This window comes from Rhinatrema bivittatum, chromosome 1 (genome assembly GCF_901001135.1).
Source record: "Rhinatrema bivittatum chromosome 1, aRhiBiv1.1, whole genome shotgun sequence".
NCBI lineage: Eukaryota > Metazoa > Chordata > Amphibia > Gymnophiona > Rhinatrematidae > Rhinatrema > Rhinatrema bivittatum.
The window spans coordinates 143,547,547-143,572,569 of record NC_042615.1 but is presented as its reverse complement, the minus strand read 5'-3'; the positions used below and the strand labels follow the sequence as shown (position 1 = coordinate 143,572,569).

Genomic DNA, 25,023 nt, shown 5'->3' with positions numbered 1-25,023 from the left:
AATTGGACTGCATGGGAGGGTAATCAAAGTCACGCCACTTCCATTACAGGCACTCGGGGAGCCCAGCACTTCAATGAGCATTCTCAGGGACGAGATATGAGCCCGTCCCGAAAACACTGTAGTCCAGCTAATCTTTAATGCAGTGTCTGCGGGCGGCCGCCATTTTAACTACACGAGGGGGTGAACAGAATCGCGCCGTGTCACTCCCGGCGCTCAGGAACTCCGACGCTCCGAAAGACAGCTTCAGGGGCACCGAGACATAAGACACCGGATTTAAGGAAAATCGCTCCCAAGCGCCGCGATTTTAGCAGATTATGGGGGGTAAGTTTGGAAGGGAGCTACGGAGCTCACACTTCCGACTCCCTTTCGTATGACGTCATCACCGGACGTCCCATAGACTGGATCTAAAAGGGGCCAGGTTATATTAGCTCTGCAGGGGCACGCACAAAAGTAAAATAAAAGAAATCAAAGTAAAACAAAATTAAGACAAATTAAAATAAAGGCAAGGGTAGAAAAGATAATCAGCTGATGGCATTTGCCAAGGTTCTGCAGCAGTGACAAGCTGTCACAGCTCCTCAATGACAAGCTACCACAGACTCTCTCTCTGGAAATGACAGAGGCAAATCAGAGCACAGAGCATAGCAGGGACAGCAGCAAGGGATGCTGGGATAGCCTCTGCTGCTCGGCTGTATGAGAGAGGGTCCTGGAGAGAAAGATGAATCCCGGTTCATAAAGCTCCCAGGAAAAATAGTTTAAAAATAAATGTTAGGACCAGAATGAGTAGTGGGATAACCAATGCTAGCCCCCATCACTTGGGTAAGGCTGGTTTGGTATGCTTATGTGGCCAGGGAAAGCCCTTGTGCTGGGATTGCAGTCTAAGCAGGACTCCAGTCCAGGTGTTTTTTGTTTTTTTTTTACAAGCACCATATATGTGTATTGTACAGCTCAAAAGCACTGTGGCTAGCCTCATGGTTTTTGTCAGTAATTTGCCTAGTGTAGAAGCACTAAAAAGTAAGGTAACTAGCCCCTAAAACCTTTTTTTGAAACAGTCAGCTATTTTTAAAATATAAGGAAAATTACATAGAAGTGGATGACAGCTCTGTCCTGTCATCAGGAAGGCTGAGAGTGGCAGTTCCAGAGAAAGTAAAGATTTTTAAAACAGGAACTACTTTTATAGTGACATCAGTGGAGCAAGAATTTGCTCTGGGAGAAAATAAGCAGAAGACAGGAGGCTTTTGCAGAAGGCAGTATTTATTTATTTAAAATATTTATATACCGTTTTACCAATACAAGATTGACCAAAGCGGTTTACAATGATAGTAAAAAAAATTCAAATAAGATAAAAATAATAAAACAAAGTTAGAATAAAAATACAGTCTACTTCATGATCAATATAAATAAAAATTTTAAAAAATTATAACAAGAGAAACACATTTCAATAATTTACTATTATTTTAAATAAAAGTATAGAAAGAAAAGAAGAAATACACAAACATAGCTATCAAGATGGTAGTCTCCTGATATTAATTTAAGTTTAAGTACCCATAAATGAAACTGGGCTAGTGACTACTGAGTGTGATCGATCTTCCTGAATGCTTCTGTAAATAAATAGGTTTTTAGTGCTTTCTTAAATTCATTTCTGCTTGAAATTTGTCTTAGGGGTCAGGCAATGAATTCCACAAAATGGGGCCAGCCACTGAAAAGGCTCTTTGCCTGGTAATACTTAAAGCAGCCTTTTTAATTGATGGAATTTCTAATACATTTTTTGCCGCTGATCTAAGTTCTCTGGTAGGTTTATATACTCTTAGAGGTAGATCTTCAAAAAATACGCGCGCGCATATCTTATAAAATCTTATAAAATCCGGGGTTGGCGTGCGCAAGGCTGCGCAAAATTGGCAGCCTGCGCGCGCCGAGCCGCACAGCCTGCCTCCGTTCCCTCCGAGGCCTCTCCGAAATCGGAGCGGCCTCAGAGGGAACTTTCCTTCCACGTCCCCCCACCTTCCCCTCCCTTCCCCTATCTACCCCACCCCCCAGCCCTACCTAAATCCCCCCTACCTTCGTTGGGCAAGTTACGCCTGCTTGAAGCAGGCGTAACTTGCGTGCGCTGCCCCGGCATCCCCCGGCACAGGCCGCAGTGCCGGGGGACTCGGGACCGCCCTCCCAGCCCGCCCCCGGACCCGCCCCGGACTGCCCCCTCCCGCCCCTTTTAGGAAGCCCCGGGACTTACGTGCGTCCCGGGGCTTTGCGCGCGCCGGCGGCCTATGCAAAATAGGCGCGCCGGCGCCCTGCGCGCGTAAATCCAGGAGGATTTACGCGTGCAGAGGTTTTAAAATCTACCCCTTAGTGTAGGACATAGCCAAATAGAATCTGAGTTATTTAATAGAGAGTGTATTGTCATGAGAATTTTGAACTGGATTCTGAATCTGACGGGTAACCAATGCAATTTTTGTAAAATGGGGGAAATGTGGTGTCTCAATGGGAGTAGCCGTAAGAAGCCTTGCTGCCGAATTCTGGATCAGCTGAAGAGGTCTGATTACAGTTTCGGGTAAACCCAGATAAAGCCCATTGCAGTAATCTAAACCTGAAATAATCAGTGTCTGTAATACTAATCGGTAATCGTGAAAGAACAGAAGAGGGCGAAGTTGCTTTAGTACATGTAGCTTGAAAAACGAATTTTTTACTGTTTTTGATATGTGTTGAGTTAATGTTAAGTTGGTATCAATCCAAACACCTAAGTTTCATGCTTGTCAGCTTGTCAGCTCTGCCAAGCCCCAAAAGCATTTGTGGTGAAGCTAGCCTGCAGTTACTGAGTTACTGTTACTGAGATGTGTTACAACTGTTACTGAGTTACTGTGTATCTGGGAGTCTTGAAAGAGAGAAAGAAAGAAAAAGAAGATTTGAATCCAGATCTCAGAGATTTTCATGTGCCCTGAAGGTAAAAAGAAAAAAAAGGGAGAGGCAGAGTAGTTAATACTAGAAGCAACTGAATAGGAGTGTAGTAATTGGTTTTTGCCTGTTCTAATTAGAGGGGAGTGGGATTTTGTTTTGTGTGTAAAATAACTGCTGTTTCCCTAAAATTAAAGACAGGGATTTCCTGATTTTCATTTATTTTCTTTAGCTAGATAAAACAGTTTCACCAAGCTGCCGGACACCTGCAGCAGAAAGACTTTTAGCTTGCGGAAGATTACTCGATGCCAGGGAGGCAGTCTTTGTTTTTGAGTTGGTATAGTTAGGTAGTAGGTACCCCTCTGGAGGCAGTCACTAATGGAGGATGACCCGATGCTAGCAACCTCAGGACCCATCTCCTGGAGGAGACGGTTGCTGTGCCAGAGACAATTGCATGAGAGATTACATGACATCGGACTGAGCTTGGATCCCAGATAAGTGTGTGCAAACATCTACAAAAGAAAATCATTCCTTAGGTCTGGCCATACTAGCAAACTACCAGACTAGCAAACTATTAGACTAGCAAGCTAGCAGAATCTAATTGGGCTCAATAGGAAAGTAACACAAAGGGACAAACAACACTGAAAGTGGACAGTAAACACAAAAGACAAAATGAAAAAAAAAGGATACTTACCATAAGAAGGACTCTTGGGGGCAGATTTTAAAACCTGCGCGTGGACGCAGATTTGTTCGCCCAACCTGGCGCGAACAAATCTACGCCTGATTTTATAACATGGGTGCGCAGCCGCACCCATGTTATAAAATCCAGGGTCGGCGCGCCCAAGTGGGTGCACAATTGTGCAACGCGTGCGCGCCAAGCCGCGCAACCTGTCTCCATTCCCTCCAAGGCCGCTCCGAAATCGGAGCGGCCTCGGAAGAGAACTTTCCTTTCGCCCCCGCAACTTCTCCTCCCTTCCCCTACCTAACCTGCCCCCCAGCCCTATCTAAACCCCCCCCCCCATACCTTTATTGAAGAAGTTACGCGCGCCGGCCAATGGCCAGCCTGCGATCCTGGGCATAGCCGCAAAAGGCTGCTGCTCTGCTTGGAGGCTCAGGCCATGCCCCCTCCCTGCCCCAGACCCCCCTCCCACCCCTTTTTGCAAGCCCCGGGACATACGCGTGTCCCGGGGCTTGCGTGCTCTGCCGAACCTATGCAAGATAGGCTCGGCGTGCGCAGGGGCAGCTTGGTTTAGCTTTTCGGGGGTTATGTGCGTGTCCACGCGTAACCCTTTGAAAATCTGCCTCGTGGTTTTTAGAAGAGCCTGGAATAAGAGAAAAAGTACTCAACAAAGACTTCATTTCTTATGATACAGATTTGAAGGTTAAAGTGAAGACCAACACACAAAAGAATAAAAATAATATTGATCTGACTTGGAGTTGAATCCAGCGGAAGGTTCTTGGAAACAAGAGACTAGAATTGTTAATATTCTTTTTTATTGCATTGTTACCATCAAAGAAAAATTTGGAAAATATTTACAATTTCTAATTGTTATCTAAATTGTCTATGGTTAACAAAAGTTTTTTTAAAATTATTTTTCCAAAGGTACATGCTAAAGAACTTGAATGCTTGCATTGTTTACTACAAGATTGCTTCTAATCCTTTTCTTTTTGGTAAAAGTAAACTTGTTACTTCAGGTAACATCCTTCCTCAGGGCGGTTACCTTAAATTTCTCCCTGCTTTCACTCTCTGCCCCTGGGATACTTTGCTGGATGGGTTCAAGACCCCATTCCTGTACAAGAGACCCAGTAGGGAAGAGGGGCATCAAACAACCTACCCTGTGAGACTGCATCTAGAGGCCTTGCAACCCAGCAACCCAGCCTCAGCCACAACAGCGGGAGAAAGTCTCTACCACAGGGGGGCGATGTTTAGACTGCCATGTAGCTTCTGTGTAGAGATCTGTAGCAGCTTGGCTTGTTCTGTTTTCCTAATAGGAGATATATTGGTGTTTAGGGTCTGGAGTGATTTTTACAACATTGCCTTTTCATAATTAGAATTCTTACTGTTTGAGGGCTGGCAGTTAGGGCTCTTTTAATATGGGAGGTTTACAAATATTGTAATTGTAATTCAGTTTATTCTAGGCTTTCTGAGGGCAAAGCTCATATCCAGCATCCATTACTATAGGCCTAATGCTACCATATATGCCTTCCAAGTATGTCCTTTGCAAGGCTGTGATATTTTGTGATATTTTTACCTTAGAAAACTGAACTATCAGTGTCATTTTTCATGTAAAATTGATTATTATAAATTCAGAATTTGTAATTGTGTGTGTGTGTGTGGGGGGGGGGGGGGGGGCACAAGACTGCAAAGCTCACATAGGGTGCCTAATGCTTTTGCACCAGCCTGGAGTTGTGTCATAAAAAGATCCCCACCATTCATCCATCTCCCAATTCGCCAGAGGAAATTGCTGGGAAAAAGGTAGGTGGAAGGTCTTAGGGTTCCTGGGAGTATGGCAGGGTTACCAGCTTCCTAGATGTATAATCGCTGACACCTGCCACTCCTTTGGGAACTCTGACTCCTGTTTTCCCCTTTCCACAGCATTTAAAATCACCAAAAGGGCCAGACTGCAAAGAGACCCCCTTGCCCCTCTTGATGATTTGACCTCTGCCTTGCCTTGAAGGGGAAAGGGGCACCATCTCATCACTCGCCTCAGTCAGTTGATTGCCTTATGTTGTCCCTGGTGAAGGTGTACACCAATGATCAAGTTATAGCTTTGCAGATATCTTTGAGAGATACTGCTCACAGATGAGCAATGCAAGACTCCATTAAAGCTCTAACCTGATGAGCTTTAATGGAGTCTGTAATTTCTAAGCATGCTGATGAGTACCAATACTGGATGAAGTCAGCTATCCAATGGGACAACATATGCTTGGTGTCTGCTATATCTAGTCTGTTAGAATCTTAAGATATGGGGGGCGGGGGGGGGGGGGGGGGTTTGTCCAAGATGGTGACTGAATGAGGCGTTGTTGAAGGAGCTCCGAGTTTTTCTTGCAAAATATATTACCTATTTTGCCTAAAATGCCCCATATTAAACGCAAAGCTCGACTTCAGGAGAGCTTAGCAAATGCGGAAAATGAGGAGTTGAAACAAACAACAATTCAAACCTTGTTTGCGTCTACCCCTAAAGAGCTGGGAGCGACAGCCGCAGGAGGTCAGGAAGGAGAGCGAACGTCCTCACCTTGAGTTGAAGAGATTTTGCTAAGTCCCGGCACGCTGGAGACACCGTCCCTGCCTCAGTGCCGGAGTTCAGTGGAAGAGGCAGAGCCGAGGGATCTGCTGCTTGGTGCTGGTGGGCAAGAATCTCACCAGGAGAGAACAGATGCAGTGGAGACCGGAGAAAGCCCAACACTGGGAACATATCTACCCGCTGCTTTGGAGGTTGGTGAACCCGCTGTTCAGTGGGAAAATGGAAGGGACTCTGTAACTGGGGCCGTGAAAAGGGGTGAATTACCTCAACCTTTAACTCCTTTTCTTGCAAGGCCAGTAGTCATTACTAATGAGGCAATATGAAAAGCATTGGCTGCAATTGAGTTAGCTATCGTGAATTTCTCGAAAATTCTGTTGAAAACGATGAAAGGTTACAAGTTCAAGAAAGAAAAATTGAAATGGTGGAAGATAAGATAAGAACTGTGGAAAATCACCAGCAGAGAATGTCTCAAATGGAAATAGTCCAAGATAAAAGAATTGAAAATATTGAAAATTCTCTGGCAGCCTAAATGTGAGGGTAATGAACTTCCCAATAATAAATCAGATTTTACCTTTGGATTTATTTAAGGAATATCTAAAAAAGATATTAACGATACTGCAGGAAGCAGCTCCTTTAATAACTAGAGCTTATTACCTGCTACAGAGAAACAGAGGACAGCAAGAACAACAGCAACAACAGCAAATGAATGTCACAGAGTAATTGGAATTAAATAGTAATGACGAGATTACTACTAGAGGAACACTATTAGTGACATTTTCTTTTTTGACAGAGAAAAATAATACCATGAGATCATTTTTTCATAATAGACGAACTATTTCGAGGACAAAAGATATGGATGTTTCCTGACATTACAAGGCCCACCCAAGAAAGGAGAAAGAAATTCTTAGAGATGCTAGAGGAAGCTGTGATAAAGTGTTCAAAGTTTATTTTGCGATATCCTTGCAAATGCGTTATTAAGTTTCAAAGTTATACATATGTTTTCTTTGAGCCTTCACAGCTCCGTTTTTTTCTTAATTCACACCCCAATCCGACCCAACCAGTTCAAAATGACAATGAGTAGGGATTTCATTCAGTCGCTTGATATTCTTATTATTGATTTATGACTACAATCGCCTCTTGAGTTCTTTATGTTCACCCCCGTCATATTACTTATTGTATAGTGTTATTAATAGTAGTAACAAGATGAAAATTAAGTTGGAAATTGCAAATTAGTAATATTTTCCCATAATACTACTCACTTTTTGTCACAATGTGTAAATTGTGTGTGAACAAAAATTCAATAAAAATAAAATTAAAAAAAAAAAGAATCTTAAGATATGAAGACTTGCAAAGCCTGATGATGTGGCTAAGTCCTTCTTCTGTAATAGGCTAAAGCTCTTTTGCAGGCTATGTATGAAGGGAATGAAGGGATTTCTCATCCTCATGTGCAAGCAGCCTCAGGAAGAAAGGATTGATTAATTTAGAAAATGGATATGACTTTGTTAGAAACTTTGTGTGGGTGTGGAGGACCACCCTATTGTGGAAAAATTGCATGTATGGTAGACAATGAACTAGTGCCTGTAGTTCACTGACACTTCAGGCTGAGGTTATCGCTAAGAGAAAAACTACTTTTCACATTAAGTACTTAAAAGACGCGGACTCTAACATTTCAAAGGGTGGCTTCATCAATTGGAAAGCACAATATTCAGATCACATTGCATAGGAGGTTTCTGCACCGGGGACTTAATATGCCATAAGCCTTTTATAAATTTTGATACCAGTGGATGAATTGAAATAGGGTTTACTGTCAACTTGAATATGGTAAACCGCTCTGGTGCTGAGATGTACTCTTAGGGGCAGATCTTTAAATCTACACCCGATTTTATAACATGCGTGCACTGCTGCGTGCATGTTATAAAATCCAGGGTCAGTGCGCGCAAGGGGATGCACAATTGTGCAACTTGCGCGTGCCGAGCCGTGCAGCCTTCCTCCATTCCCTCCGAGGCCGCTCCGAAATCGGAGCGGCTTCAGAGGGAACTTTCCTTCCCCCCCCTCACACCTTCCTCTCCCTTCCCCTATCTAACCTGCCCCCCAGCTCTATCTAAAACCCCCTCCTAACCTATATTGTAGAAGTTACGCGCGCCAGCTCTCCAGCTCCCGGCACACACCGCTGTGCCGGAGGATTTGGGACCACCTCCCGGACTGCCCCGGACCTGCCCCCAGACCCGCCCCAGACCGCAGTCATGCCCCCACAGACCCGCCCCCTTCCCGCCCCTTTTTCAAAGTCCCAGGACATACGCGCGCCGCCGAGCCTATACAAGATAGGCAGGCAGGGGCAGCTTTTTGGGGATTACGCGCTTAACCCTTTGAAAATCTGCCCCTTACTGAAGATATGGTGAGACCTGATTCAGAAAGAGAATATAAGTAGATCAGTAAATACTTGGGATTACATGAGAATGGGTTCAATGCATTATGATGACACCATGCAGAGAATCTTTTCCATGTAAAGCAGTAGGTTGAAGGTTTCCTTTCAGATACAATAATGTCTTCAATCTCTCTCAGCAAGGAGAGATTTGCAATTACGAGCATTCAACCTCTAAGCTGTCAGATTGAGGGATGAAGTTTTGGATGGAAGAAATTTTGTTGCTCTTGAGTTAGCAAGGCTCGGTCTGTCTGTAAAGGAATCAGGGAACTGCTGGAGAGTTGTATGAGATATGCAAACCAGCTCTGTCTGGGCCTCTGGAGCTATGAGGATCAGATGAGCTCAATCATTCAGTACTTTTTGCACGCTTCTATCAGTGGAATTAGTGGAAAAGCATGCATGAGATCTATACTCCAGCTGAGTAGAAAAGCTTCCTGTACTGACCTGAATTTGCTGGTTAGAATGGAGCAAAACTTTCCCACCTTTCTGTTTTGTTCTATCACATATAGGTCCATTGCTGGTCAGAGCATACCTAATTATTCTCAGTTCTAATAGATTTATCTAAAAATTCCTTTCTACAGGAGACAAGTCCCTTGAGTTCGAAAGAGCTCTGTGTGGATGCCTCTTTCTTTTGTAGATGCTAACATCACTTGATAAGGAAGCAGGTGGACCAGAGCTCCTTGCTGGAGAGCATGAGGGTCCACCTGTCAGAGCAATTCCTGTTTCATGCTGACTAAAATTTATACTTTGGTTTTTAAGGGTTGAACTAGCTGGTTCCATTGACTGTGAAGACCACATTATAGGTGGCAAATGTGGAGATGGGTTAGCGGAACTACATTAATGTTAGCTGCCACATGACCTAGAACAGCCAGTATCTCTCTGGCTGTCAAATATAGTGAGTGTATCAGCTTGAAAACATGTGACCTCAGAGTGCTTGAATGGTCCGATGGGAGAAACACTGTTTCCTGCAAGGAATCTCTCCAAACCCTCATATTTTATTTATTTATTTGTTTGTTTGTTTATTTTATTTTCTGCTTTTTGACACTTCAAAGCAGATTACATTCAGGAACTAAATGTCATTTTCTGGGTTAGCATTAGATTTGGCTTCTTGAAATTCACCAGGAAACCTAAGCTCTGAAGAGGATGAATTGATTTCTGTAGGGAAAGTAACATGGCCTGCTGGGTATTGATTGAGACTAACAATCATCCAAATATGGGAAGGCTTGGACTCCCTGACATCACAGGTGTGCTGCTACCACAGACAGGCACTTCATGAAGACCCTCGGGACCAGTGCCAATCCAAAGAAAAGCACCTTGTATTGATAATGGGAAGATTCCACCTTGAAACATAGGTAATGCCAATGGGAGTTGTGGATGGGTATGTGGGCATACGGACCCTATAGATCGAGTGTGCACATCCATTCTTTCTTCTGCATGAATTGCAGAATCATGTTCAGGAAATTCATTTTGCATTTCTCTCAGAGAAGATGCTTGTTCAGGCCTCTCAAGTTCAGAATAGGTCTCAGTCCATCAGATTTCTTGGGGATGAGGAGCTACCAGGAGTAGAATCTCTGACCATGTTGAGATGTAGGGACTAGCTCTATTGCTGTCTGTTGAAGGAACGACGGTACTTCCAAACAGAGTTAGACCAGCTGAGACGGATCCAGATTGAACGCCAAACAATAAGGAAGAATTGGAAGCTGGGAGAAATACCAACAACATCCATAAGTTTGAGAACCAAGGGATCATTTGTTATATTATGCCACTCCTCCAGGAAGGCTTGGATTCTCCCCCTGACTGGAGAAGGCGGTTGCTGGATTTGTGAAGAAATAAAAAACTTGGTCCCAGTTTGGGCTTGACCTGTTGCTTCACCTTAGGATGTCGAGCATGAGCTGGAAGCTGCTGTTGCTGTTGCACAGGAAGAGGTGGGAACCGGTATCTTTGAACTAGCTGGAAGTGGCATTTCTGGTAGTATGGTTTTTTGAAGGAATAGAACAAGTGTCTTGTAGAAGACTGTTGTCCAGGTGCCGCTGAGAGGTACTGAACAGCAATATTTTATTCCTTTTATTAGCATGACTGTTTCCCATAGCTTATCTCCAAAGAGATGTTCCCCTAGACAAGGAACATTCGCAGCTTACCATGAACATTGTCATGGAGACTACTGGCTCTCAGCCAAGCCATGAGTTGCGAGCCAATGGAAGTTGTTGAGATATATGAAATTGTACAGAAGGATTCACAAATTGAACAAAGATGATGCATTCATTCTTCCGCATCTAAAAACAGCTGTTGATAATAATTCCCACCTTCTATAGGCTGAAGGAAGGGTTTTTAATTTTGTTTCCAGTTGTGCAGATATTGCGCTATGTAGAATTGGTAGCTGAAATCCTTGCCGCTAGCATAGAACTTTGAAAAAGTTTCTTCTTGAAAATATCCAGCAACCTGGGATCCTTCCCTGACAGTGTGTTGTAATAAATTCTTTTTTTTTTGTTTTTTGCTCTTTATAGGGTAGATTCAACAACAATGGATTGATGAGGTAATTGGACTAATACAAACCCTAGAGATTTCTGTACTCTGTATTTGAGATTTAACTTTACCACAGGGGTGCAGGTAACTGGGTTCTCCCAAATTCTCATTTATATTTGTTGTAGGATACTGTGAACCAGGATAGCAACAGGCACTGATGGCATATTTAGAATCTGAAAGAGGACAAAGACCTCTACACAAGATTTCTTATCTCTGCAAACTGTTATTCTTAGTGCTTTGCTCAATTTATCAAAAAATCTTGAATAAGAAAGGTCTTCTGGAGGAGAAGAATGCTCTGGAGGCTCCAGGGATGGGTCAGAAGGATCCCCATTGAACCTTTTTCTGAACCTAATGGCGTTGGCACACTAATCCAGAACCCCAGTGATGAAGAAGATGAACCAGGGGTCCCTTGGTTGCCTCAGAAGGGAATAGCCCTGGGGAGTATCCTCCGAACAAGTAGACTCCGCTGCACATGAATGACATGGAGAAGAACCTTCTAGTGGAGATTCTGATGGCATGTTACCTTGAATCAGGGATTGTGCTGTAAATGCTAGAGAGGAGAGGATGAGTAGCACCTTCTTTCTCCTTCACTAAAGAGAAAAAGATTCTTCACCAGCTCTGCTATTTGGTCGAGTGGCTGATATGTCTTCTGAACTGGAGTAGGCTTGGAACATTTTTTTCAGAGTCGAGAATAGGCTCATGTATATTGTCTTGGCTCTGAGCCGTAGATGTAAGTGGAACCAGAGAAGAGAAGGAAACCGGTGTCTCTAAGTGCAAGCCTTCTGCTAGCAACCTTGAAGGCGTTACGGCAGTAGTGATTAGAGGGGAAGAAGTATCATGTCTCCCTCAGCTCCTGATCTTGGGCACCCTGCATAGAATGGCATTGGTAATTCAGCAAAATGTGTCAATGATGTTAAGGGTTTAGGACACGACGCCAGTGATATTGGGTTTGAAGGTCACCAGCTATCAATTGTGATAGAAATTCGTAGTTTGGTTATTATCTCAGACTTGCAACTTAGTTTTAAACCTCAAATTGGTTAGTTGGCAAAAATGGCATTTTATAAATTAAAACTTCTTAATCCATTAAAATATTATCTCCCTACTGAGATGTTTTGGACAGTGCTTCAGTCCTTGGTTTTAGGACATTTAGATTATTGCTGCACATTATGGATAGGTTTGCCGCAAAAAATAATTAAAGTAGTGCTGCTGCTAGAGTACTGTCGGGGATGTCTCTGTATGATCATATTACTCCAGCTTTAAAATCACTGCACTGGTTGCCTGTGAAAAGTAGATCAAAATTTTGGTTGTTGGTGATTATTCATAAAATGTTGAATTCAGGTGAGGAATATTTGTTGAAATGAAGCTTGAGCTGGAATAAGCCAGGTAGAAGTCTCTGGTCATTAGGAGCGCATGTATTAAAATTTCCAAATTCGGCAGCTGGTTAAACCCCGTATACCTGAGACCTGATATTTTTCTTTTTTGCAGGTTTGTTCCTGTTTTTTCTTTTGCATTTCCCTGCAGTCCCTGGCTAGAGGGGAGGAGCTGGAGGGTGTACTAAAGCCGCGTCTTTGCGGTGCGATGCTGCCCTGGTGTGACGCCTAAGCCGTGCTCGCCCAAGGGGGGCACGCGGGTTTGCCTGGCTTAGCCCGGAATAGCTTGGAATAGCATGAAAGAAAGTGGAACTTTGTGTGAAACCAGCTGCCAGGTAGAGATGTGAATCGTGTCCTCGATCGTCTTAACGATCGATTTTGGCTGGGAGGGGGAGGGAATCGTATTGTTGCCGTTTGGGTGTTTGAAGTATCGTGAAAATCGTGAAAATCGTGAGCCGGCACACTAAAACCCCCTAAAACCCACCCCCGACCCTTTAAATTAAATCCCCCACCCTCCCGAACCCCCCCCAAATGCCTTAAATTACCTGGGGGTCCAGCGGCGGTTCGGAACGGCAGCGGTCTGGAACGGCCTCCTGCAATTGAATTGTGTTGTCTTCAGCCGGCGCCATTTTTCAAAATGGCGGCGCAAAATGGCGGCGGCCATAGACCAACACGATTCGACTGCAGGAGGTCATTCCGGACCCCCGCTGGACTTTTGGCAAGTCTTGTGGGGGTCAGGAGGCCCCCCCCAAGCTGGCCAAAAGTCCCTGGGGGTCCAGCGGGGGTCCGGAAAACGATCTCCTGCCGCAAATCGTTTTCCGTACGGAAAATGGCGCCGGCAGGAGATCGACTGCAGGAGGTCGTTCAGCGGGGGTTCCGGACCGTCGCTGAACGACCTCCTCCTTGCCTTTCAGTCAGAAAGGGATTCAGTATTGAGAATGTTCTTCAGATATAAGAATATACATTTCTATGGACAATATATCAGGATATTTCCTGATATTGCCTGCTCAACACAATTGAGAAGAAAGACATTTATATCCATGAGACAAGAAGTCATTGGTAGAGGGGCAAAATTTCTTTTAAGGTTCCCCTGTCATTGCTTGATTATACATCAGGAAGCAAAATATTTGTTCAATTCACCGGAACAACTTAGATCTTATTTGGACTCCCATTCCTAGCACCTCCATTGACTGGAAAAATTTTTTTTGGATGGTTGTAACAGTGATTTTCGAAGACTTAATTTCCTTCTTTGTTAACTGCTTCATTTAGATTGCTGTTAAACTTTAATTGGTACTCTGTTTTCCTATGATATATTTGGTTAATTGAAAATAACAGAAATAATAATATATATGAATAAGCTGTATTTGAAGAAATTTCATATTCTGTAAGAATTGACCTTTATTAAGATGTTAAATGCTTTAAAAATAAAATAGAAAAAAAAAAGTTCCAAACTCACAATATTACTTGTTTGAACAGACCAGGGCTAGGGCTTTTTCTTTCATTGCACCTACTTTGTGGAATTTGTTGCCAGAACAGTTGAGAAAAGAAAAAGAAAACAAGGAATTTAGGCATCATATTAAGCCGATACTTTTTAAAGAAGCTTTTTGTGATTAGTTTTTGTGTGAATTGTTTTTATTAGATTTAAAATAAATAAATAATACATCTTATGCTTAGATGGTTTAGCATACGATATCGTGTTTCATATGTGTCGGCATAAATATGGACGGTGCTGGAGGTGGATGCTCCACTGATGCTCCATACATCTGAGATGCAAGAGCCATGCATTGAGGACACCTATGTGCCATGTTTCAACAGTGTCGATGCCACTTGTGTCGACGGTGCCAGTGCATTAATGAGGAGACTCTTTGCTTCTTCAATGCTAGCTGCTGCAATGGCTCAGAAGAGTGTTGCGACTTCTTGTGCGATGCAGGACGGTGTGAACCACCCAACCCCCGAGGATTCAGCCTGCCTACAAATGGGGGAGTTTGGAGTAGCTCTTGCTCCACTATCTTTCACTTGAAGCAACCTCGAAGATATTTCCACAGTTCCTCCATCATATGAGCTCTGGACCATTGAGTGCACAGGACATTATTTCACAATTGTAGCAATTGAACTGGTCGTGGTCTGGACCCAGGCACCCATATAAAGCTTGTGTCAACCTGTAATGGACATATTTCCACAAATGCAATTTTTGAACCTGCTGACTGTGGCCTTCTTCTTGGTGGATGTCTTGAGAAGGCAAGATCGACTATGTTGTGTTAATTTTTTTTTTTTTTTTGTAGCACTGAAAAATGGTGTTTGAGATGCTACTGAGGCAGTGAGGTAACATTTTTAGAGAGAAAAAAGTCTATAAAATGTAAGAATTTGAAAAACGAGACATTATACATCTATGCTGTGTTCGGACAAAAAAAGACTGAGGAGGCTCATGAGGCAATGCCTGCACACGCTCAGTAGAGCTAAAAGCTCTACTAGCTAGGAGAGATGAGTTCATTTATGTTGCCAGATGATGTCACTCACATGTCATGGCTAATTCAACCTGCTTATCGACGGAAAGCAAACAAAATTTAAAAAAAAAGAATTGAACTAAGTATTTTCCCCATAGACAGAGAATGGGCTTGAGTCACAAAGGGGCCAATTTTAAATTTTGCGCGCGCGGGGTACATTTGTGTGCGCTACCCGGCGCGTACAAATGTACACCTGATTTTATAACATGCGCGCGCTGCCGCACGCATGTTATAAAATCCAGGGTCAGTGCGCGCAAGGGGGTGCACACTTGTGCACCTTGCACGCTCCGAGCCCGAGGGGAGGCCCAATGGCTTTTCCCGTTCCCTTCAAGGCCGCTCCGAAATCAGAGTGGCCTTGGAGGAAACTTTTTTTTTGGTCCCCCCCCACCTTTCCCTCCCTTCCCCTATCTAACCCACCCCCCAGCCCTACCTAAATTCCCCCCCACCTTGTTTCGTAGAGTTACACCTGCCAACTTGCATGCGCCGACTCACTGCCGGTGCGCCAGGCCCCGACACAGGCCGCTGTGTTGGGGCACTCGGCCACGCCCTCGGAACGCCCCCCCAGACCGCCACCACGTCCCCAGACATGCCCCCGGACATCGGCCCTGCCCACAGCTCCGCCCCCGGACCGCCCATTTTTCGAAGCCCCGGGACATATGCACGTCCCGGGGCTTGCGCGCATCGCCGAGCCTATGCAAAATAGGCTTGGTGCATGCAGGGGTAGGTTTTAGGGGGTTACGCGCGTATCTTATGTACATAACCCTTTGAAAATTTACCCCAAAGGTTTTTCTCTCATTCTGAGTCTATGTGGATGAAGCTGAGTGAATAAGACCTAAAGGGAGAAAATCATTAGTATATCTGGTCTTAAGAGTTCCTTTTTCAATTTTTGATTTCTACCTTTACATTTTTAGGGCAGCATTCATAAACCCAGTGTTGTATTGTGAAAATCTGTATTTCCTGGGACCACGTTCCTTTCTTATATCTGTGTGATTTCTACTTGTAAATGTATTTTTTTCTTCATTTTTATGGTTTTTGGAAATAGATGGGAAAAAACAAGGAGGAAACCAGCCTGAGGAAACAACAAAAGATATGGTTTCCAGACCTAACTGGGCTCTGTCCGGGGCAGCTTTCGGTAGTCTGATGTTCCTCACGCACTGGATCTTTGGCGAGATTTCACTTGTATCGAGATGGGCTGTGAGTGGCCATCCTGATTCTGGGCCAGATCCTAATCCGTATGGGTAAGATGTGACTGGGAAGCAGTGATGAAATTTCACGTTTTTGATGAGTATCTAACTCTGAACTAAATTCGTACAGGGAGAACACCGGGAAACTAAACTCATACGGGAAGGGCACTGGGGTCAAGAAGTCAGCTGGTTCTCTTGCGTATAATATCTGATAGATACAAACCATGAAAAGCAGCTTATATCAGGATATACATACCCTCATTCAGGGTAGGATAAATTCTCAGTGGGAAACCTGACTGACAATGGACACAAGCACTTTTCAGCCCCCACAAACCCAGACAATTTTCAAACACCAGGTACCATGTACATTGGGTCTGAAGATGTGCTTGTTTTACAGCCAGAAATATATGCATGCGCTATAAGGTGTTAAATTAAGCATATTAGCAGCCTGCCTACTATGCATGGATATTTTTTGAAAATGAAATGTATGTATGGAATTTTCAACCAGGTTTCCGAAACACCACCCAGAACACCTCTTTTCTGCGTGGCCAAAAGAACACATATGATGAAAGGATGCCCCTACTTGCTGGTGGCTAAAAATCCACTTAGTAAAGCGTGACCAATTTTTAGGTGGCTTAATTCTAATTTCCTACCCATGGAAAAATTTACTAAGCCTTTGAAAATGTATCACTGTTAGTCAAATGTATTGCTAGTCATTCAGCATTAAAACTACTAAGACTCCAAATGAGTTTGCTTCAAGGAACTAACTGCCTTTTAAGTCCTCAGGATCCTTATTTCAATAACTTTAACTCCTTTTATTGCAGAATTTATAAATTAGATGTCAAAGCCTCCAGTACAAAAGCCTAGAGTGATTGATTTAAGGCCCTCACATCCCAAATGTACTGAGGAATGCCCATTGATGAAGAATAAATGTCTTCATTAGCCTATTTCATTTATTTACTTATTTTCATTTCTCATCTAAATGAGTAAACACTCTAAGCGAGTTACAACAACATAAAATATGTAGTAGGGATTAGAACCCACTCTAATATTTTCCCAGTGGTTATGGTGGGATTCTGTAGATGGGTTTTTGCATATCCTGCACCTCCCCAGTGTTTGGGCCAACTTCTTTTTGGATGGGTCTCAGTGCTATAAATAGCCACTGAGCAAGTGTAGTAGGCAAAGGGAAAGAGACATTGGAGGAGGTTGGTGGCGCGAGAAAGAAGAGATTTAGCAGATCATCTCTGGATGCCACAGTGTAGAGGACATTTTGATAGGAGAAGACTTGGGTAGGCCCTCAAGGCCTAATCAAGTGAAGAAGCTTTTGAGATTAAGAGGTTTTGAGAGAGGATTTTTTTGGATCAGCTCCTAACTGAGAGGGAGGGCCCCTGGAGGAAAGGACTGGATCTTTGTGCTTACAGCTTTCACCCCGTAAGGTGGTGAAACCTGTAAGGTGGAAGATAGACTGAAGTGTTTGAGGGATTGACATTTTTTGGAGTTTTTCAGCAGTTTCAGAAATTTTTGAGTTGGGGAAAGCATTTTGGACCAGGACACAACTAAGAGCAAGAGGTTCATCAAAAGAGGGACTATGGACAGAGAAACATATTTTTAACTGATCTGTATTTTCCTTATGCTTTCTATGATTTTTGGAATCATTGGATCCTAATTTTTAAATTTAAGTAAATTTTCTTTATTATTTAAATACTACCTTTGGACTCTGAGCTTATTCAAGTATGGCTTTGGATCAAATGAGGCCCACCTAGTTAGTCGAGGTGAGGTGAGGTTTAGGTAGGAGTGTAGGGGTTAGGGGCCACTTTGACATTCAAAGTGAGATGTACGAACAGAACAGCACTGTCTTGAGAAAATTTGCTGACCTTCGGAGTGAGGAAACTCAACCAAAGATGAGATTTGTGCAATGTTCTCTCAACGTAGCTTGATGGACTCTCTACTGGGTAACATCAAGCTAGGTTGAATGTCAAAGTGGCCCCTAACCCCTACACTCCTACCTAAACTTCACTCGAGTAACTAGGTGGGCCTCATATAGAAGTATAAATACATACCTACCTCTCTCTCTCTCTCTATCGCAAAGTGCAATAAAGCCATATCACAGGGCTTAATGGAAAAGGTGTAGTTAAAAGCTGTGTGATATGGCTTCGCAAATTATGAAGCTTGCCTCAAACTCCTCCCCTTTTCCTAATTTGCGTCGCATTATGGCGTTTTCGCATGCGAAAATGCCATATAGCACTTTGATAAATGACCCCCCCTTAGTTTTTTTTAACTAAATCTCGAACTGAAAAACATTCTTTATTTTCAGCAGTTAATTCTGATTGTTCCAAACTGATGAAATTGAGGCTATGGATTAGATGTACTTAGGAGGAATGTTTCCAGAGATAAGAAGTGTGTATCTTACGGATACTGAACCCGATAGCTAGCACCGTATAAGTCCGGGTGAAATTGGGGCATTGCAGGGTGGAGCTGGCTACCCTGCTAGGTCAGCTGCATAAATGCCAATTTTCAAACATGTTCTGGAGTAGAAGCAGGGACTTCAGCAATTCTCCCAGCGAGAAAAGACTTAAGGTGACTGGCTTTGAAGCAGATATACTGGCTGCCAGAAATCTTAATTAACACATAGATGGATGTCTTAAGAAAAATTCCCCACCTAAACCTAATTTTTTTTCTAGTATGGGTCTGCTTACAAATATCTGGGAACATCCAGACCTTCTGACCTAAAAAGGAGAATCTCTATTACAGAAGAATAATATCATTATTAAATTTGTATCAGGCTCGGAAACACACCAAATCAGTAATGTAGCACAATCTTTCACTTCCTCAGTAGTCTGTCCTATAAACAGTGTATCTACCTTTTTATTAATTTGCCATTTTCAGTACAGTCAATTCTTATTATTCTTAGTATAATTATTATGTTTAATATTAAGTGGCCAAAATAACACAAAAATCTGTTTTGTTGCAGAGGCACAATTTTATTAAGTCTGTCGCAAGGAGTTTTGTTTGCTTTTTCCTCGGTTGCTAACAGTGTTGGATGGCATTTTATTGGTAAGTCTAGCGTTATTATTTTATTGGTAAGTCTAGAGTTATTATAGCTGTGTGAGGGTCCTGGAGAATTGCTTAGAGAGAGAGAAAGATTTTCAAGTCAATAGCAAATGGTTAATTTTGGTGAAGACTTCTGCCTAATTTATTTCTATTTTCTCCTCCTAGATTTGCACTCATTTGCTTCTCTCTTTGGCAGGCCTGGATTTAGGAACAGGCAACGCTGGCAACTGCTTAGGACACCAAATTTTGAGGTCGCCAAATTCCTGAGCCAAAGAGAAGCCTTTTAGGACGGTGCTCCAGTGCTCCTTCAGAGGCCATGGCACTCTAAGCTTCCCAGTCCTGTGCTCTCACCCACCCCTCTACCACTCCACTTCCTGGTCCTGTCTATGGGTTACAAAATCTTAAAACTAACCCTGCCCTTTTCTTCTTATATACAGTACTGCTAATGGCACTTTCTTTGTTGGTTTGTGTCAGATTCATTGAATCTGCAGGTCAAATGCCAAAGCAATGTGTGATCAAGAGAAGTAATGCATTCCAAATTGGGCACAGTTGCTCATGAGTGTGTTTGTGGCGTTATAGAACTATGTGAAAAATGAAGTGGAGGCAACTAGATATAACTGGTTTGGATAGTTTTTCAACCCACACTGCCTAGTGCCTAATTGCAATTCAACTTATAAAATCCTGGTCACTGTTCCTTTACCAGAGTGGACCCCACTGACCACAACCTGCACTTTCTGGCAAAAATTTAAGTGCATGATCTTATTCATGAGCTGAGAATGGTTCCGTCTACAGGATCTCAATTTCAGCCAATAGGCCACAAATATGAGGAAATAGGACCCTGCCACCTATCTCCATGGGGACAGGATAATGTAATAACTATACTGGGTCCATCAAGCCCAGCATCCTGTCTCACAGTGGCCAATCCAGGTGACAAGTACCTGGTATGATCCCAAAGAATAGGTACAGTCCTTCTTACTCATAACCATGGATAAACAATAGCTTTCCTATTATTAGCCAAATAGACTTGGGAAAGCCACTGCTTATCTTTGGTTATGAACAAGAAGGATTAGACCACGTTAGTGTACATGCTAGGGATTTTAGTTCATGGGTCCTTAATATACAGAGATCCATATTGAATAAGCGGGAAAGTTATTTGGGTACAGTTACATTAGTCTGATATTCAGAGGAACATAACTGGATTTGCATTCTGCCAAAAATACCCAGCTACATCTGAGGACTTCCAATTGGAGTCTTCACCCCTGGGAAGAGAGATAATTAGGATTCTGTGCAAAGATTGTGTAATAGATTTTTGGCCAGCTGGAAGGGGGTTTTTTTTCTGTCCCAACAAGGATACCCCTGCCTACTTGGGAACCTCTCTAATTCAAGCCCTGGATGGTGAGTGGTTTCCCTTGGCATGGAGCCTGATAAAGAGACCCTTTCACAGATAGAGAAAAAAGTCAGAACTGTAACAGTCACCTGTAGAAGCCAAAGCAATTGTTTCAATTTTGCCATTTTTTCACCCGATCACCCATCAGGAAACGTTTTGATTTTGGACACTAAACCCAAAGTCTCCTGTGTGGTTTATTCTGTCACCTACAGCTTCCACAGTGTTGGGACATTAACCTCTCCCAGGGAACACAAAGTAAAGTCAACCCCGACACATTGGGCCTTGAAAGTACATCTTTCCCCCTGCCTACAAAGACTAGGATAACTTTAGGTCAGCCCTCCAGCATGACCAGATTTACATGAATAACCTTATTTAGATAATGCTGCATATCTGTGCTAACTGGATAAACTTAAGCCCACCATTTTTTTATCTGATAAAATGTTTTGCGGATAATGAAAATCCCAGACAACATTTAAATGGAGAGTGGGAGAGTGTGGGATTTTTGAAACTGAGGATTTGTCCAGGTAATTCCCAAAGTTACCCAGACAAATCTTTTGACTATAGACCTTATAATTATTTTGAAAGCTGTGCCATCTTTATTCCTACGTAACATTTTGAGGGCAACTTTTAGAATGGGTTCCTAAGTGGAAAGTTCCCGAGTACTTTTTACCCTCAGATTATACCAATTTTCAAAAGCAAAACTATTCCTTTTAAAAATGGACCAGTAAAACGTACCCACACAATTTTGCAGTTGCTTTGCATGTGATTGCCATACTTTTCCAGCTGAAAGTATGCACGTGTACTGTTGAAATTTCATAAATATGAGTGTACTTGCTTGGCCCAGTCTAGTAGCTTTGTTGTCTTGTGTTACCTGGCAGAAATAAGACCATACACACACAGCGAGATACTGGCAAATGAGTATATATATATATTCTGAAAAAGGCAATGATTATAAACATACAATGTATGCAACAACTATATACTGATGAGCATCATTGTGATTATATGGAACCACTTTTGAGAATGGCCAAGAGAGAAATGAAGTAGAGTAACTATTTACAAGTCTTCGGTAGCTGCTCGTCTGAGCAATCGGGGTTATCAAGTGTAATCAGGTGAGCTCTGGTCTCCTGTTCCAGCCCCCTTTGAACAGGTACAGCAACTCCAGTGGTCCTTGCTGAGAATAGGACATGTATACTCCCGGATTTGAGGGCTCGGTGCTTGGGTTAGATCTGTTCAGATCTCTTCTCATCTGTTCCACTTTTGTGTTTCAGTGATCTTCTTTTCTTGCTTCCTTAACTGGATCTGGCCTTACGCAGGTGCAGTTCTATTTTCTTTATTCTTTGCTACCCAGCCACCACCCCAACCAGGAAATACAGGGGTCCAACAACTATCTGTTAAAAGTCATGTACACATTTTTAGTATTATCACTTACAGACCGATACAGAAAGAAATGCGGGAGAGTGGGCGAGCACCCGCTCTCCCGGTGCGCGCACAGGCCAGTGTCCTGTGTGCGTGATACAGTAAATAAAAATATGCTAATTAGAGCCCACAGTAAAAGGAGGCGCTAGGGACACTAGTGTGTCCCTAGCGCCTCTTTTTTGACAGGAGCGATGGCTGTCAGCTAGTTTGACAGCCGACGCTCAATTTTGCTAGCATCGGTTCATGGACCTGCTGACAGCCACGGGTTCGGAAACCAGATGCCGGCAAAATTGAGCATCTGATCTTCAACCTGCGAGCCGCGGGCTGATTTTAAATTTTTTTATTTTTAATTATTTTTACTTTTGGGACCTCTGACATAATATCAACATGATATTAAGTCTGAGGGTGTACAGAAAAGCAGTTTTTACTGCTTTTCTGTACACTTTCTCAGTGCCGAAAGAAATTAACGCCTAACTTTGGGTAGGCGCTAATTTCTGAAAATAAAATGTGCGGCTTGGCACTGAATAAGGGGTAAAGCTAGTGCATCGAAAACGCGCAATCAACTGCGGGTTAACAGTGCGCTCCGCCAGAGCACACTGTACTATATCAGCCTGATACTGAGGCTTGAAAATAGTTCCTTATTTCTGAATATAGTGACTAGTTTCTCTTTTCTGAACTACAGTGTCTCTTAAAAGCAAAGCATTTTCTTCTAAAATATTTCAGAGTAATATTTTTAATCCCATCCCCAGGTACAGATTGCAACCCAATGGGGCCATAAAAAAATTTGTTACTCTCTGGGGCTGGAACCTTTCACTGTCTAACTCTCTCACAGACTCTCTTACTTCCATGGCATGATGCTTTGTAGGTGGGAGGAAAGATGTACTTTCAAGACCCAATATGTCAGGGGTGACTTTACTTTGTGTTCTCTGGGAGAGGTTAATGTCCCAACACTGTGGAAGCTGTAGGTGCCAGAATAAACCACACAGGAGACTTTGGGTTTAGTGTCCAAAATCAAAACATTTAATAATGGGTGATCAGATGAATAAATGGCAAAATTAACACAATTCCTTTGGCTTCCACAGGTGGCTGTTACAGTTCTGACTTTATTTTATCTCTCTGTGCAAGGGTCTCTTTATCAGGGTCCATGGCAAGGGAAACCACTCACCTTCCAGGGCTTGAATTAATGAAGTTCCCAAGTAGGCAGGGGCATCCTTGTTGGGACAGAAAAAAAACCCCCTTCCAGCTGACCAAAATGCAATTACACAATCTTTGCAGAGAATCCTAATTATCTCTCTTCCCAGGGGTGAAGACTCTAATTGGGAGTCCTCAGATGTAACTCAAATTTGGTTTATCTCACAGTTCTCCTCTGTCCTTCTCAATCTTATTCACAGATTTCTCAATAATCCCAAATTGGAAAGGGATCCTCGGGAACATGCAGCTCTTGATGTTCCTTACCAGAGCAGGAAGAAGGGGCAGCAAAACTCTTCCTTCTAGCTCTTCTAACCCAAAAGTTTTGTTATCCCAGAAACTGATATTAACACCGGAGTTGATCCTGGCTGCGGGTCACCACCTCTAAAGGGCAGGTCTTCCCTATCCCTAGGTGGCCCAAACATGGGGTTTCCCAAACCCCATGCCCACGAGAAATCCAGATGTCTCACAAGGCTCCTACCACAAAAATGTTAAAACCCCAAAAACAACCCAGAGGGAAAAATCCCAACCAGCCAGTGAGTTGACTGGAAAAGGAATACCCTCCCAATCCTGATCATGATTCTCAGGCAAGGTTTAACTGGATCATCTGACTGAGCCTGAAAATACAATGTAGGAAAAACTCCACACTATCTCTTATCTCTTAGCAAAGCTAAAAGGACTGTCCCCACAGCTCACGCTTACAAGCTGCTTTTGTTAACTCTCAGGAGGCTGTGGCCATCCCAGCACCCTCAAAGGGAGGGACTGTACAGAATGGTTTCTCCCCTTTCTCTAACATGCACTGCTCTATTTTTAAGAACTGGAATTCAGTAAGGACCTATTAGTAATGTGACCGTAGGGTACATTACATATTTAAGAGCATCCTCTGTACTTTAGCTATAATATTTCAAGGCAGTTTCTTATAGCTAAGCTACAAAATCTCTTCTAGCTTATCTGGGCTTGTATTCAACTATAGATTTCCTTAGACAAGGCAGTTTATCATTCTTTAACTTGCAATGTTCCTTCACTAAGGAAAGCTGCAACTATATTATTTCACTGTATATAGGCAAGCAGTTTCTTTTATATATATATATATATATATATATATATATATATATATATATATATATATATAAAAAGAAGAGAGGTGGGGGTCTACTTCTCGCTGTAAAGAAAGAATATAAACTCTCCGCCATAAATTGTAACCTCCCCAAACAATATGAAATTGGATTATTCAGATCCAGCGTCCTCCAAATCTGTCTCATCTACACCCCTCCAGGACTGCTAGAAAATGACTCCTCCCCTCTCATCGAATTCTTTGCAGACTCTCTCCCCCCAGACCTCCCTACCATAATTCTTGGTGACTTTAATCTTCATGTCGATGCCACTCCTCTTTCCCCTGCCTGTGATGCTTTCCTCTCCTCCCTTGAAGCCATGGGTTTCAAACAACTCATACACTCCCCAACTCATAAGGCCGGCCACACCCTAGACCTCATCTTCATCAACAGCCCCCTCACTGTCATCAACTCCCCTCTCTGCATCCCCATCCCATGGTCCGACCATTCAATCATTCAAACCACCCTGGCTTTTCAACAGTCCTCCCCCCCTGCCCCCACCCAAGCGCAATCCTTCAAATACCGTAAATCTTGCTCCCTCGACACCCTCACTATGGCCTGCTCAGATGTATCCAACCAACTTGACATCTCCTCAGCCGACAATGCCTTCACCTCATGGCATGACATCACCCTCAACATAGCTAACAAGCTCTGCCCTATTACTACAAAAACCATTAAACCTGCCCATCCAAACAGGAAACCATGGTATACTGCAGAGCTCAAGAACCTCAA

The 25,023-nt window shown here is 43.0% G+C and overlaps 1 protein-coding gene across 3 annotated transcripts in view; it reads left to right on the top strand.

Moving 5' to 3' along the window:
• The window catches only part of CWH43 (cell wall biogenesis 43 C-terminal homolog), a 158,289-nt gene that overhangs the window by 53,757 nt on the left and 79,509 nt on the right, over window positions 1–25,023 (top strand). For all 3 annotated transcript variants that reach the window (XM_029587890.1, XM_029587881.1, XM_029587899.1), the window contains 2 exons: window positions 15,993–16,188; window positions 19,106–19,188. In XM_029587890.1, coding sequence (XP_029443750.1) covers window positions 15,993–16,188; window positions 19,106–19,188 — 279 coding nt within the window. The remainder of the gene's footprint in view (window positions 1–15,992; window positions 16,189–19,105; window positions 19,189–25,023) is intronic.